The sequence below is a fragment of the Falco peregrinus genome, chromosome 2, assembly GCF_023634155.1.
Source record: "Falco peregrinus isolate bFalPer1 chromosome 2, bFalPer1.pri, whole genome shotgun sequence".
Taxonomy (NCBI): Eukaryota; Metazoa; Chordata; class Aves; order Falconiformes; family Falconidae; genus Falco; species Falco peregrinus.
In genome coordinates, this window is record NC_073722.1 from 95,486,529 (window position 1) to 95,501,736 (window position 15,208).

The 15,208-nt window shown below is 38.5% G+C and overlaps 1 protein-coding gene across 8 annotated transcripts; it reads left to right on the forward strand.

Moving 5' to 3' along the window:
- Positions 1 to 740: 740 nt before the first annotated feature.
- Positions 741 to 15,077, forward strand: ZCCHC8 (zinc finger CCHC-type containing 8). Of its 8 annotated transcripts, none has more exons than XM_055795915.1 (14): positions 741 to 945; positions 1,271 to 1,402; positions 2,616 to 2,690; positions 3,225 to 3,330; positions 4,048 to 4,125; positions 4,444 to 4,547; positions 6,277 to 6,342; positions 8,237 to 8,300; positions 8,758 to 8,900; positions 9,658 to 9,800; positions 10,568 to 10,683; positions 11,821 to 11,904; positions 12,719 to 12,830; positions 13,566 to 15,077. In XM_055795915.1, the coding sequence occupies exons 1-14, from the start codon at positions 908 to 910 to the stop codon at positions 14,378 to 14,380; spliced, it is 2,076 nt and encodes a 691-aa protein (XP_055651890.1). In that variant the 5' UTR covers positions 741 to 907; the 3' UTR covers positions 14,381 to 15,077. The 8 variants fall into 8 exon arrangements, with proteins under 8 accessions (XP_055651890.1, XP_055651891.1, XP_013154792.2 ...); XM_055795916.1 differs by having other exon boundaries at positions 742 to 945; positions 8,240 to 8,300; XM_013299338.3 differs by lacking the exon at positions 1,271 to 1,402 and adding an exon at positions 1,945 to 1,987 and having other exon boundaries at positions 745 to 967.
- The last annotated feature ends 131 nt before the right edge of the window (positions 15,078 to 15,208 follow it).

A 15,208-nucleotide genomic window follows, 5' to 3' on the forward strand; every position in this document is an offset into this window, starting at 1 on the left:
GTAGTAAGGAGAGAGGGATAACCAAACCGATACGAGGAAGGTAGGATGGTGGAGCCCCTTGCTACTACTTCACAACCATAAGTATGTGAGGTTTTTTTATATTTACCATAAGTAAATGGTTCATTGATTCTCCCAAGTCTGCATTTCCGCCACCCAGCAGAAGGGACAGGTGGTTGCTGCAGCATTACACAGGATTACTGTGCTGCTTCCTCAGAGGGTTGGTTTTTTCTGGGCATCTGCCTTGCACTTGAATCGCTCCTCAGTCACTCTGGTCGATTCGTTAGAAGTTCCGGAAAGCGTGTTAAGTTTTTGTAACACAAGCTCACACGATCCACTACAGGAGCGCTAAATGCACAAGGCTGTGCGAGCCTGCTTACACATACTCTAGTCCTGCGTCCTGCTGCTGCCCTATTTTTTTCTCTCCCACCCTTCCTCCGGCGCGGAAGAACAAACCTAGCAACCACAGCAAGAGGCGCCATGCGTCCGCTGTCTCCCGCAGGCCGCTGTGGGCGCAGGCAGTGAACGGCTCCCCCGCCGTGCGGCTCCCAGCAGGCACCGCGCCCGGCCGCGCCGCGCCTCCTGCAGCTCCCAGCACCCGCGGACGGGCGCCGCCGCGGCGGGCTGCGGCCGGTGCATGCTGGGAGCTGTGGTCCTTCGGCTCCGCCACGGGGACAGGGCCCGCCCGCCCGGCGCTTCCCGCTGCGAGCGGCGGCTGCCACTGCCCTTTGCCCCCTCGGCAGCTTCCCCCCCCGCCAAGCCCCTCCCTTCCTGCTGCAGCTTAAGATGGCGGCTGAGGTGGATTTCGGGGACCGCGAGCTCTTCGAGCAGCTCGAGGACGAGAACGGGCCGCCGCCATCGTCGCGCCTCAACTTCGAGGAGGAGGGGGAGATGCCTGAGAAGGCCCTGGATGAGCTGTACGCGCGGCTGCGGGACCGTGAGGAGACGGTGCGGCGGCTGCGGGCGGAGAATATCCTGACGGGAGAGGCAGGGCCTGCTGTGGGGAGGGCCCGGCGGGGCGGGGGAAGGGGGCGCCGCTCCCGCTGCCGGTTCCCTTCCGGGCCAGCCTTGGCGCCGGCCCTCCCGGGGCTGGGGGCCGCCTCCCGGGGACCTCGGCGGGGCTGGGCCCGCTGCCTTTGTGGGGGAGGGCCCGATCCGTCTCCCCCTGGCGCGCCCTGAAGGATAATGAGATTTGAGCTTGGCGGGGAGGGGGCAACTCCCGGCGGCTCCCGCCTTGGCGGCTCGTTTTTCCTCAGAATTTTGTTTTCCTCAGGACGTGCAGGTCCGTGCCGGCTTCGCTTCACTTGGCAAAGGAGGTAGTTGAGTTCTTGAGTGCTGGGATGACCGTGAAAACATTTGACGCCGGACCTGCGCCTTTCTGTCTTTTTAGGGAAAAGAAAGAGCTGTACGTTCACTTTGGCAATCAAATTTTTAACAGAGATAGAAATAATACTAAACGTGATAAGTTGTGACTGGTAACCTACAGGGTTTTTGCGTTTGATGCTGCAGCAGAGTAGAATCTGAAATGTTTTTTATAGTTCATTGTCTATTCACAAGTACGTGTGTCCTACTGTTGACTTTTTTGGTGAAGATTGTATTTTTAAAATAACATACTATAAGTCAGACATACTATAAATTCGACAATTCAGCCATAGTGCATTTAACAATTTATATTATCTGGATTGTTGCAGATTATCAATTATCTGGATCATCCTCTTTTTTCACTTGGGGTTTTTTGAGCTGGTTTTTTTTGCATTTTATTGTGTTTCTTCAGTAACGTGGATTTGTAGGTAATCCTCTGTGCAGTGAAAAGGAAAGTCTGAAACCCCGTTCATTATTCTGTGGAATCTTTGTTAGGTGTTTTCTTGTTTGTTTTGATCCTTTAATTAGTTGAGGTTTGGGTCTGTGTCTTCTGAAGAAAGTAATGTTCCTTAACAATAAACTAACATCAGGAACTTAAAAGGAAGCTGAATATCCTGACTCGTCCTAGGTATGTTAACACTGACTTAAAACACTTCTTATGACCTATATGTGTTTGAAATAGAGTTTGTCTGAGGTAAGAGCTGCCTGAGGTAACAGTGTCTGCCACATCTTTTAGAAACCTGGTTTCTATGTCCCTGTCCCTGCTCAGCTGTTGGGCTTCTAAAATGCTGTTCTCATTCCTGACAAGTCTTTTTGATTTGACATGGACAACTTAGTTTGTATTGCTGCAAGCTTTATTTGTGTGTATCTATCTGTTTATGAAACTTACGAGCCCTTTAGGGAAGCAGGGTTTTGTGAAGTTCAGCAGTGAGAACTAGTCCATTAAAATAATTGAATAAATAAAGAGATCTGTATTTATAAGATTTTATAAGAGTTGGCTATAGTTTGAAGAAAACTTCTGTAGTGTGGTGTTCTGTTTTGTTTTCTTTCCGCATCATTCCAGGCAACCTGCATTGCTTGAAATAGGATGCTTTCTGTTTAAGTGACTAGGAACTTCTTAAAAGGACAGAACTTGCATTGGCCAAACCTTCCTCTCTCTGTGGAGTACACACTCTTTGCTGTGATAAAACAGATAGGGAATATTGACAGTAAAGCTAATACTGTAACCATTGTCTGTCTCTGTTCTGTTCTTCTAGTGGAATTTCAGTGGAAAATTCCAAATTTGATGGGCCTCTGTTACAGATTTTATTTATGAACAATGTCATTTCTAAGTAAGTACTTTCCAAGAAAAAGCAATCCTGAAATGGGATTTATTTCTTTTTGTTGTTGTTTGCATATGTTAGTGTTTTCCCAAAGGATGGACATATATTCTGTTCAATATCATAAACCTGTTAAGCTTGAAGGGGAGAAAGGATAATGAGCAGTCTAACAGCAGGTCTGTTGCTTTCATTAGCAGTATCTGGTTTTATCATGAAATAAAGTGTGACTTCCAGGATCTTGGAGTGAGTTAGAACAGCAGTTTGAATTTCATGAGTATTGTGTGTAAATTTAGTAAATTAAATTTTCCAAGCCTCTTGAGTTTATTTTTTTGCCACACTAATATTAGGATGCTCTCTAATAATGGATTGCATTCATGTTGGTGGGAGCTGGGGGGAGAACAGGAAAGAAGTTGACTGCCCCTTTTCTAAGTTCTTTAGTAAATGGTAAATGCTTAACAAACAAACAAAGAAACAAACCCAACGTTTGGTATATGTTTCAGCCTTGCTCATATCTTTGTCTCTGTATGCTTCTTCACTCTGTTACAGGCAGTATCATCAAGAAATTGAAGATTTTGTTTTTAATTTAGTTCAGAAATACGAAGAGCAGAAAAGAGATGAACAAGAAAAAACACACTTCAATGTTAAGCCACAGGTACTTGAAAGCAAATTGGTATTAGGTGTTCCTTCTCTTGCATCTTTATGGTGGGAATATTGAAATACTACACTGCTTAATAACTGGATTCTACATGTTTTTCCTGTTTAATTGCAAATCAAGTAACTATCAAATAAATGTGTAACTTTTTGTTCCAAGAATAGAAGGCAAGGACAAAGAAAATATCCTTTCTGCCCATGAAAATGCTTCTTTAAAATTGTTGCTAATGAAATTTCTGTAAAAGGAAAGTAATAAATTGCTTTAAATAATCAAGAAAAGACCATAAGGTACAAACTTAATGTATCCTCTTATGATAGTATTTGGCCCAACTTTGAGTGTATCTAAGAGTGTAGATGAGCACCAGAATCTGGAAATTTCCACTTGTCTTAGTTTAGAATTCTGAGTTTTACTTAATATTCACTTTTTAGCATTCACTTTGAAGGTGACATGGCACATTTCCCTCTCCATCTTTCTCTTAGCTTTTGACGTAAGAATAAAATTTTTCTTATGTATCATATTTCTAATCCAAGAAAACGTTAGAAATAAGCTGTGTCATACTTTGGACTTGGAAAGCATTATGACTAATGTAGACATCTCCATCCTACTGTTTAATCTTTCATGAAAGAATTGAAGCTGTATTGCACGTTCTGTGCCTTTTACGTACTTTAGGAGCTATTTACTGTTATTTTTAAATAATTATTTGTACTTTTATGTCAGCCCTCCAGTGTTCTTTTGGAAGAGGACTGTAAAACAGCAAGCTCGAATTCTGTTAAAAAAATCAAAGAAGCTTTTAGTGTAAGTTTTTGACTATGTACTCTTCAATGGTAGGTCTGCCTCTTCATTCTATGTATTCAATATACACCACCGTTAAAATAAGATTGTGTTAAATTTAATTTATCAGTGTAATAGCAGTTACCTTCAGCATGTTTTGGCTACATCAATGGAAAAAATACTTAATTGTACAGGTGTGGGCATGTGTTACTTGTAAATTCTTAACAGAGCGGGGGGGGGAAAACCTGGAAGTGTTTCAAGCAGTGTAAATTTATATAAATGTTACCAATCTGACCTAAATACTGACACATTTCTGACAATTTTCTGACTTTTTTTCTACAGGTTGTAGGAAGTGTTCTGTATTTTACCAATTTTTGTCTTGATAAACTGGGACAGCCTTTATTAAATGAGAATCCACAGCTGACAGAAGGATGGGAAATACCTAAGTATCCTGTTTAATAAAATGAGGGGTTTTTCTGTTTGTCAAATCCAAAGATTGCCATTCGGTAAATTGAACTCAAAATCTGTTCAGTAGATTGTATTTTTCTATCAAAAACATATCAGTCTTTACAGATAAATAGTTTTAATGAGTCATTAATGGCTTTTTTACTCAAAATAGATAAGTATTCTGATGTGATTGGCTTGCCGATTTTTAGAAGGCTTGTGCTTGGGAAGAGTGAATGCCTTACTCCCATAAATAGGTCTTGCAACTTTAGGAGTTTCCTGGGCCAGTCTGTAATTACTTTTGAAATGACCGCTCATTCCAGATGCGCATAAGTTTTTTCCCTTTATAAAATCTGCTGTTTGGGAGAAGAAAATGGCTTGGCAAACTCAAATATGCTGTAAGGTGTTTTTTTCCAAATATGGGAGCCAGAGGGAAGGTAGTCGAATAAAATTTAATTATGAATGCTCTTAACTTGCATTCATTTTTAAGTTGGGTTTTTCCTGTTTATTAAAGCCAGTATTTGAAAGATGGGATTGAGGGAAATGTTGGGAAAAGTGTTTTTTAATGTTGTAGTCCTCCATGACAAGAAGTTTCTCAAGTGGTCTTATCTCCCCAGTTTTTCAGTATTGCTTCTGCCCCAGAAAGGGTCAGGACAGGAAACACTTTCACCGTTCATTTCTGCAATATCTAGTTATCAAGCTTGTAATAAAGGTAATTTCTTAGTGTTAAAAAAAGCTACTTGTATCTGAATGAAAATTTCAAATTTTTAAACCGGCTAACTTGTGTTTTCTTGTGCCTGCCTTTGACTGTGTACGCACTGTGTGGTAATTTTATATTTGGAAAGCTGTCTCTGTTAGAGTGCTTTAAGTCAATCCTGTTCTCCAAATGGTATTTGTACAATCTCCCAACCTCTAGATGAAGGAAGTAGATGCCTAACAGGATTGTCTCCTAAAATGCCAAGTTAAGTGTGACTAAAGTCTGCCAGCTTAGCTTTAATACTGTTCTTAAAATGTTCTTACTGCATCTTTCTTTAGAGCCCCCGCAGTTGACATTAAGCCTAAAATAGTGCTTACTTCTGAGTGAAATGGTATGTCGGGTACCGTACTTCTAAATGACTCAAGTACTGCACTTAATTAACACGTCAGTTTGACTAGTCTCTGGCATCTGCTTTTCCTTTTAAAAGCAACTGTTAGATTCTGGAAACTGCTGTGCTTCTGAACTCTACTGAACCCCTTAGTCTTTACCATGCCGGTTCCCTTGCTGCCCTCTTGTCTTACACATTTTTAGACAAATGGGCAGAGCAGCTGACACATTGCAGTCCAAAAGCAAACACAAGTAGTATTATATGACCTGTCTCCACCTGCTTGAGAAGTGAGTTATATTTTTGAATCTCTACCAAAATATAAGTAAGATTGCTGTGAAGCATTTCAGAATTATTAGCTTGAAACTTCTGCCTGTAAACAAGAGGGTTGTAGTTTTAGCAAGTGCTCATAAAAAACAGAATTGATTATTAGGTAGAAATTGGGTAGGAGGAAACAACATAAGCCCATCTTAGCAAACACTTTATAGTAGATACAGTTTATACTATGAACTTCATACCAAGGACCCATCTGTAACCTAATCCGGAAGAGTCAGTATTATATTTAAAGCACTGTTAGGTTTTCACTGATATTTTAAACAAGATTGAAATTTTGCTTCATCCAGTAGCAGTTCCTTATTGAAATCTAAAGATATCAGCAAGTTTTCAGCCAGATTCTCTCCCTAGATGGACAAGAAATACAAGTAAAACCAAAAAGGTTTGTATTCTTCTTCAATATAAAGTTTTGAGCTGAAAAGTACAGATGTACGCTGTGATTACTCCCCAGTATAAGAAGCCCTTGAACATACTTGAGCAAGAAGTTTAATTTAAATGAGCCAGTGCCAAGCTTTGCAGTCAGTAGGTCTCTCTTGTTTACTGACTTTCTTTAGGGAGGATCTAAAATCAATGTGTGAAAACTTTCCGAGGTTTATACTTGGTTCTTTTGTTGCTTGCCTTTTTAGTGATTGCTTTGTCATCCTTGCACTGGTGTACTATCATAATTCTTACTGTTTTGTAGAACAACTCCTGTCTCACTTATTTTATAGACTTTTAAGACTGATCTCGAGAGTTGATTCTATAGCTTTTATGGGAGGTAAGAAGTAAAGCGAATTGAGTTTCCAACTGACAGCTTGTGTGGTCTTCATAGCATCTGAAGTCACTCATTTCAGATGCAGTAAAGATCAGGCAAGCTTTTACTGGGAATTTCAAAGATAAAGGGGCATGCTGAGTTGAAATCTGGTTTGATTAGAAATAGTACTATATGAATGGAAAGCAGATTGAAGGGTTGTGCTCGTGATATGGGATGGTAATAAAATACTTGGATCACCACAGAAGGTTTCTGTTTGAATACTACATAAAGACAAAACAAAAGACATGCTTCGCTTTATCTTACTAGAGGCTTCAAGAGGTTGGAGTGTGTGCATGTGTGTCTGGGGGTTACCCTGCACGCTCATTCTTGTGTCACCCTTTTGTCCTCACCTCTGGTTCCCATGGAATTCGGTAAAAACAAATATTTGGAAAAAAAAATATTTCTCTAAAATCTTGTGAGAGATCGGGATTTGGAATTTCTTAATCCCCCCACCCTGTAATGTTGAAAATGTTTGCTGCCATGGCATGAGTTTACAAGGGAAATTAAACTTGAAACCAGGCTGCATTTCCATTCGAGGTTTTCAGTGCACAATTTCACAATATGTATGACTTGTTCAAACTGTGGACCAGGACTTTCCAAAGTAGTCGTCATGCTCTTCTACTTGTTTCTACTGGTAACTGATCTCAGTATCGTAAAAAGGATCAGACTTGTGATAATACAAGCATAAAAATAGAAAAAGAGGTATTAATGTACTACAGACATGTTAAATTGAGGGGTTCCTTATCTGTACTCTGCAGTAAAAGTACTGTTCTAACATCTTCACTTTCCTTCCTTTGGGCATAGTATAAACTTTAGTGTGTAGACTTTTTTCATTTATTGATGCTGTCTTAAGCGAATGTTTACGTATTTAATCAGAAACAAAAGCATTCACTGAAGGATTTCTGCATCTGCAGCATGCTATAAGGAAAAGCTTTTCCACCCTTATGGCAGAAAACTTGGATCAGGCTGCCCAGAGAGGTTATGCAGTCTCCACTGAGCAACCTGGTCTGATCTCACAGCTGCCCCAGCTTTGATTAAGGGACTAGAATAGAAATCTCCTGAGATCCAGCCTGAATTATTCTGTAACTATTCTGTTCCCTCTTAAAGGAATAGATCTGTATTATATGGGATATAAATGCCCCATTCTGCCTGGAAGTATGACTTTTCCACTCTAATTTTGGTTTTCTTTCTTTTCCTCACCACATGCTGTCATGTGTTCTGCCCCCACCCCACCCCCAATGCTGTGCCCACATTTTTTCTCATTTCTCCTGTTCTTACTGTGAAATAAATAATATTCTGTTACTCTATTTTGAAGATTAACATTAAGCAGTCAATTTAAGAGAAGCAGAAGACAGCATATGAAATCAGCAAGCAATGCTTACAGTTTTATCTAAGTCTAAAAATCTTATGAGATTTAAAATAATTAAGTGCATTTAACATTGTAAAATTATTTTCAGGCTTAATTTCTTGTGCATTTTTTAAGCAGGCCAAAACCGCATTGTTTCAATTGTGGTTCTGAAGACCATCAAATGAAAGACTGTCCAAAGGTAAATGTACATCAGTATTCAAAAGGCAGCTGCTCTCCAAGAAATGTTTCATTGTAACTGCATCATTTAAAAAAAAAAAAAAAATTAGATGCATTGGGGTCAGGATGTACACAAATAGTTATTCATCTCTGTTGATTAGATTATGCTGTTCGTACTTATAAATTCTAACATACTAAATCAGAATATAAATTAATTTTGTAGTGTAATGGTTTGAATGTCTCCTTTAATTTATGGAGGGCCATTTTTCAGTTAGAACAGTCTTTCTTCCTGTTTTGTAGTTCCCAGATCCAATGCAAGTACTCTTGGGTTTTTGCTCTGTGGTTTTCATTACAACTGTTTCACGTGTCCATGTGATAAACAATTAAGTGTGCTCAGGGCAAGGAATACCAGTTTTATGTTGGATGAAGGAGTATATAAATTGTACAAATCTAAACTTCCCAATTGTATTATCTTTAAGCCACGAAATGCAGCTCGTATAAGTGAGAAGAGAAAGGAGTTTATGGAAGCATGTGGTGAAGCAAGCAATCAGAATTTTCAGCAGCGTTATCACGCAGAAGAAGTAGAAGAGAGGTTTGGAAAATTTAAACCAGGAGTAATTAGGTATCTTTTTTTCCTTCCATTAGCTGTTGCACTGCTTTTCTGGAATACCTTTTCTGCCTTTGGAGTGCCTGCCAGATGTTACTTTCCGAAGTTCTATTAAGTCCATCTACTATCTTAGCTATGGGTGTATTATATTTGAATTTGTTTGCTGAATAAGATTTTAATAAATTGTACATACACTTTTCAAATGAAAACTCTTTGCTAGCTTAATAGTCCTACCCTTCCCCATGCCTAACGTAGGGAGACAGATGTTACTGTTTGACTACTCAAATTGCAAATACATTATGTTCTTAATGATCTAAAAATGCGTGCAAAATTCTGAAAATTTTGAGCTTTGAGTGTTCCTTCCTCTCTTTTTCTCTCTATTAAAAATGTTTTTAAAAAATCATAATATGTCTAGCAGTCTCCAAAGAAATCACCAGTAAATTTAGTGTTGCATTAAGTTCCACCCTTTTTGTTGTGGTAACTACAGTTAAGGCCATGAATCAGAAGTAACAAGCTAAGTTGTTCTCAGCATAGAATTAATTATCATTAAATATTTCAGCATATGAGAAATGCAAGTGTTAAAAGTTATCTTTAACATCAGAGTAATGTAAAATTGTTACATCTGGAATTGTCAAGCAACATAGTTTGAACTAAAACTAAGTTATTTTAACTTGACAGTTTAAAATTCAACAAAATGTTCATAACTTCCTTTTCTCAAAACTCAGTTATGGATTTTACTGGAGGACATCTTGTTTTCTGTTTGTTTTCTTAGTGGGGAACTTAAAGATGCACTTGGTGTCACAGATAAGAGTATTCCTCCGTTTATATATCGCATGCGTCAGCTGGGTTATCCTCCGGGTTGGCTCAAGGAGGCTGAAATGGAGCACTCTGGACTTGCACTTTACGATGGAAAAGGTAAAGAATGTGCTGCAGGAATGTGGTTTTCAGTATCCAGGCTATTCTCTGGCTGCACCCTATTCAGAAGGCAAAGTATCTAGTTGGTAAATCTTCATCTTCCTCATGGAAGAGTGAAAAAGTTGTAAATCAAGTTTTCTTTTCTAAAGGCATCTAAAAATACTCCCTTTTCATCTATCTATGATGTGACAATGAAACAACTTCTATAATGTTTGCAGTGTGTAGATGAAGACTCTTTGGCAGTGTGATTTCACTCTAATCAATCCTTGCTACTAGAACGTGGAGTTCCTGTGAAACTGTGCAAGACTTGCAAGTAGCTTATAGTCAGATTTCCTCTTCCTTTTTTTAATAAGCTTCTCTTTTGTGAAAGAAACTGTAACACTTTCAAAGGTTCAGTAACTTACTCTTACATAATAAAAGAAGACTGCTGGCAAGCGAAGAATACATTTCTTGAAACCCAATTTACCAAGTAATTCACCAGTTTTTTATTAATGACCAGCATTTATGCTGAATCTCAGAGAACAATCCTGGTGCCAAATTCTGAAGCTAGTAACGATACTTGAAAAGTAGTAGTAGTACGAATACCCAGTTAGGTTTCTGGGGAAGCTTCATGCATGTATCTAATAGATTTGGTCACTTACTGCCTTTGTGCGTCACAAAGCCTCTCATCAATACCTAGAGTCCAAAAACCAAAACCCTGTCCTTAAATCTAGTGGTTTTTTTCCATAATGTTAATTGGCATCAATAGTAATTATATTTTGTTATAGGTGATGGTGGAACAGAAGATGAAGGATCTTGCCAACCAAAACACACTACTTATGATGTCACCAAATTGATAAACTATCCAGGCTTTAATATATCCACTCCAAGTGGGATCCCAGATGTAAGTGGCTATCCTCTGCCTTCTAAACTGAGTAACATTCATTGCTTTTAGCCAAAGTTAAGGTTTTGTATTGTGCATCTGACCATTTTCTTTCAACAGGCTTTTATTTTTAAGCACCTGGTTTGGGAGTGGGGTTCTTGAGGTATTTGTGACTTCCATCTGTCTGATATCTGTCACAGCTCTTGTGGATAGGGTCTGATAGTGCTTCTGTAGTGATTATTTCTATTGAGAGACCAACAGGAGCCTAGAAGGGGGGTTTGATTTATTTTATTTATTTATTTTTAAAACACAAAACTTCAACATTAATACCTGTTCGTTGCATACGTATACATTTTCTGAATGGTTTTGGAATATGAAAATTACTGTGGGAGTTATCATAAATATAATTTAAATGATAGAAAACTACATCAGACCAGTGCACAACCTCTGGGAAGCTCTGTTACAGCTACAACAAATGAATCGTACCAGAATACCCTCATAGTGCGTGTCCTCTTAAGAACAGTGTGCACGAGGGGTCTCCTGTGGCGGTGGTGGATGCTGAACTTTTGTTTTCAAAAGCATTTTAACCTGCTGTTAGTAAACTTCATCACTGATGTTAATGCAAGTGTATTGAAAAGAAGTACCTGTACATTTTCTTTTACGCTTTTATGTTTGCCCATTTAGTGGTCTCTGAATGTGTTTCTTCATTCAGTATTCTTAACTAAAGTTCTGTCCTCAAGTTTTTTTCAGTTTTCCTTAAAAAGTAACATTTTTTTCAAATTAAGCCTTTTTCAGCTGAACAGTTATTTCAAGGGAAAGTTTGCAGTTGTGTTACAAGTGTTAAAGAGTAGTTGCTGTAAAATGGTTAACAAGATAGCTGTGAAATGGCTAACGTTTTGTAAAGGTGATGATTTTTTTATTATTATTCCTACAACCCAGTCATAGTTCATTGCATTGGTTGTGTTCACAGGTGAGAGTACTTTGGTTTGTCAGAAATTTCTCCTAAAGATCCATTTACTCTGATAAATGAGGCTTTTGATGAGAACTTGAATTCATCTTGGCTTGTTAATCTGCCAGCGTTTCTCACGTTTTACTGTTGTGTTATTAGCCAGCTATATGCAACATAAGTTCTCTTTCCTGCCCCTCCTCTCCCTGTAGGAATGGCAGATATTTGGTTCCATCCCCATGCAGCCATCTCAACAGAAGGATGTTTTTGCAAACTACCTTTCTAACTATCATGCAGTGAGTATATCTCATTGTTATTTGCAAGGAAAAAAAAGTTGTCTTGTAGTTAGTGTAGCCAGAGATGATCTCTTGTTTCTATCTTCTTTTTTGCACAAGGGAATAGACTTTATTATTACTATCAGGTGTGAAATGCTGGTTCTTGGCTTATCTGTTTTAACAAAAAGGGGCTTCATTTTTAGGACAAATTCCATTATTTCAGTTAATATAAGCAGATCCCAATTGTGCAGTATTTTATAAACAGTTGTGAAAAAATGTTGCTATAAGCTTTTACAGCCTAAAAATGGTCTTAGTTCCAGAATTCCCTATTAAGTGTAAAGCTTACTTGCCATAGTCATGATTTAGTGATCTTATTACAGATACCTGTTATGTATCATTCTCAGGTCTTCTCTAATGTGACTCTAGCCTAGTGTTATCTAGTGCAGGATACTTCTAGTTAAGGATGGAAGATGTATACTCTGCTCTCAGTCCCAAAGTGTAATACTGCACAGAATTAAACAGTAAATTCTAAGCCTTCCAGGAAGGGACATGCAGTACTTGAGTTATGATGGTTTCATAAGATCTAGGTGTCCAGGTGGAAAGCTGGTTGTAATCCTGTGTTCGGAACAGAGAGTCTTTTGCCACTTGAACCTGAACAAGAATAAAGTTCTGTTCAGTTGCATTAAAACTGAACTTAAGTATCTAGTTTACACACTGGGTCACCACATGATTGTACAGTTATGAAAATGTTTAAAATATGTTCTTATAGCTGGAAGTGTTACTTTGCACAGTTTAATACTAATTTCTTTTGTTTTCCTGGGTAATTTCTCTTCAGCCAATTCCAAAATCTAGTAATAAAAGGGCTGCATCTCAGTCAAGGTCTCATAATGCAAAACGACCAAAAGACAATTTGGAGGTACCGGCAGCTGACATGGACCTGGATTCTGGTATAGTTATTCTGCAGTATTTTTCCCTAGTTTCAATTGTTATTTTCAAAATAACTTGCTCTGAACTGAAATGTCAGTGTTCGTAAAGAGAAACAAGTAACTTCTAACATAACACTAGCAGTGTCAGTTACATTTGGGCCTGTCTACAATAAGCCACCTCTGCTGCTGTGATTGTTGTATCTTCCAGTACCATGCAGGAGGTTTCAAGTGTGCTCAGAGCAATTGGAATGTTAGATTACAAATCCTAATTTCTTTATTTCAGCTGTATCCTAAAGAAAGTTTTCTGTTATGGAGACCTCCAAATCCTTAAATACTTAGATGAAATAACATAGGAAGTTACAAGCTCACAACTTCTTAAAAATCAATCAAACTCATGGGAAGACTTACAGTGTTGTTTAAATGTTAGATTAGCTGGAGAACTTTTGGCTTTCCTTTTGGATTTCCTATGAGGAAATCCTTCAGTGTGTCTCAGTGTGGAATATGTTTGTTCTTCATACATTCAAGAGTGTTTTATCTTTTTTTATTATTATTTTTTTATTTCTTGAATAGCTAGCAGGGTTAAAATCCCCAAAATCATAGTTTCAGTGGATGTTAAAACCTTCAGAAAGTTTATCTCATCTGAAAACCGAGGATCAGAAGACATTCAGTCTGCTAGTTAATCAGAACATCGGCACTTTGAATCTTGTCCTAGTCAAACTTCAGATTCTAATACATGTCTTTTAATAATTTTTTTAGATCTGGAAGTGTCACGAAGGTCTGAAACTCCTAACAGTTTTCAGTTCCAACCTCCACTGCCACCAGGACGTCCATTGATGTCATCTCCTCCTCCTTTACCACAAGGAACACCTCCACAAAATCTTACACCACCTCAACCTTCAACCCCCACCCGCCCTCTTCTTCCTAGGACTACTCCACCATTGAATCCTTCCAGTGATATTCCACAGCCAAAAATAGTGGACTCAGTCATGGATGAGGATACTTTGACCTTGGAAGAGCTAGAGGAACAGCAGCGATTAATCTGGGCAGCACTAGAGCAGGCGGAAAGCACAAACAGTGACTCTGATATTCCTGTTGATACACCTTTAACTGGAAATTCTGTTACGTCGTCACCATCTAGGAATGAAGTAGATGTTGCAGAAGTAAGGTCATCTGATAAGGTGATTACAGTGGAATCTAGTTTTTCTGATATCAGTGAACAGATGCCAGAAAATGAACATTCTATAACTAGTTCTAATCCAGAAGATAGTTTACTTAACTTAAAAGAAGATCCTGATAATACAGATTCTGAAGGCTTGCTGGATAACAGCACAATACCTGGTCCTGACCGTGAGGTTAACGATGGAGAAAATACAGGTGATAATAAAATGGTCACAAGCATTGAATCCCCTGCAAAAAACTCTAGTCTTGTTCCTGATATGAGCAAGTTTGCTGCAGGAATAACACCATTTGAATTTGAAAATATGGCAGAATCAACAGGTGTTTATCTACGAATAAGAAGCGTGTTAAAAAATTCCCCAAGAAGCCAGCAAAAGAAAAAGACTTCGTTTTAACTGGTCTTCCTTTGTTCCATTATGTCCAAATCACTGCTTCCTTCTCTTTCCTCCAGTTTTACAAACTCTGATAACCTTCCTCATCCTTTTGTGGGAAGGAGAAAATCTTGACAAATACAGGTCTGCCCTGTTCTTCCTTGGAAATGAAATCGGTGCAGCGTTTTCTGTACTGATGAGGACCACCGATGTGGCCAGAAAATATAGAAGAATTTTCCCAGATTGCATCCTTCCACTAAGGAATAACAGGACTGTTGATTTGTTAAGAGTGATTTACTTGCCGATACATGAAATTCTGAAAAGAGGAGATTGTGGTTTGCTGTTCATTACTTTGGCTGAGATTTATATTGTCCTTGAGTTTCAGGTGGATTGGTGATTTTTTTTTTAATATCTGTCCTTTGTAAAATAATCTATACTTTATACATTTTGCTAATTATCCTGTAGATAAGTTTAATATATTCAGAATGTTTTTAAGAAGGTCTAGTATTAAGATTCCCCACATCAAAATCCTGACAATTGGATGAAAATAATCAGGGATTGCCAGCATTATCTTCACCATTTCAGGTATTTTTATAAATTATTTACGTGGGTCAGTTTTAATTACCACTGTATCTTTTGTAACATCATCCTTCATGTAAACTTGCTGTACATACGTGTTCATTGTTGTGTACAGAGGTTTAATAAATGAATTTTATATAAAGATGTTTAATTGGAGTCCTAAACTGTCAAACTGCAGATTTTTGTAAATCAGCTGCTGAAGATAAATAGAAAAACAAGTCGATTAAAATGAGGATGAATAAAGTTAAATATTTTAGGAAGGGTCACAGCTGC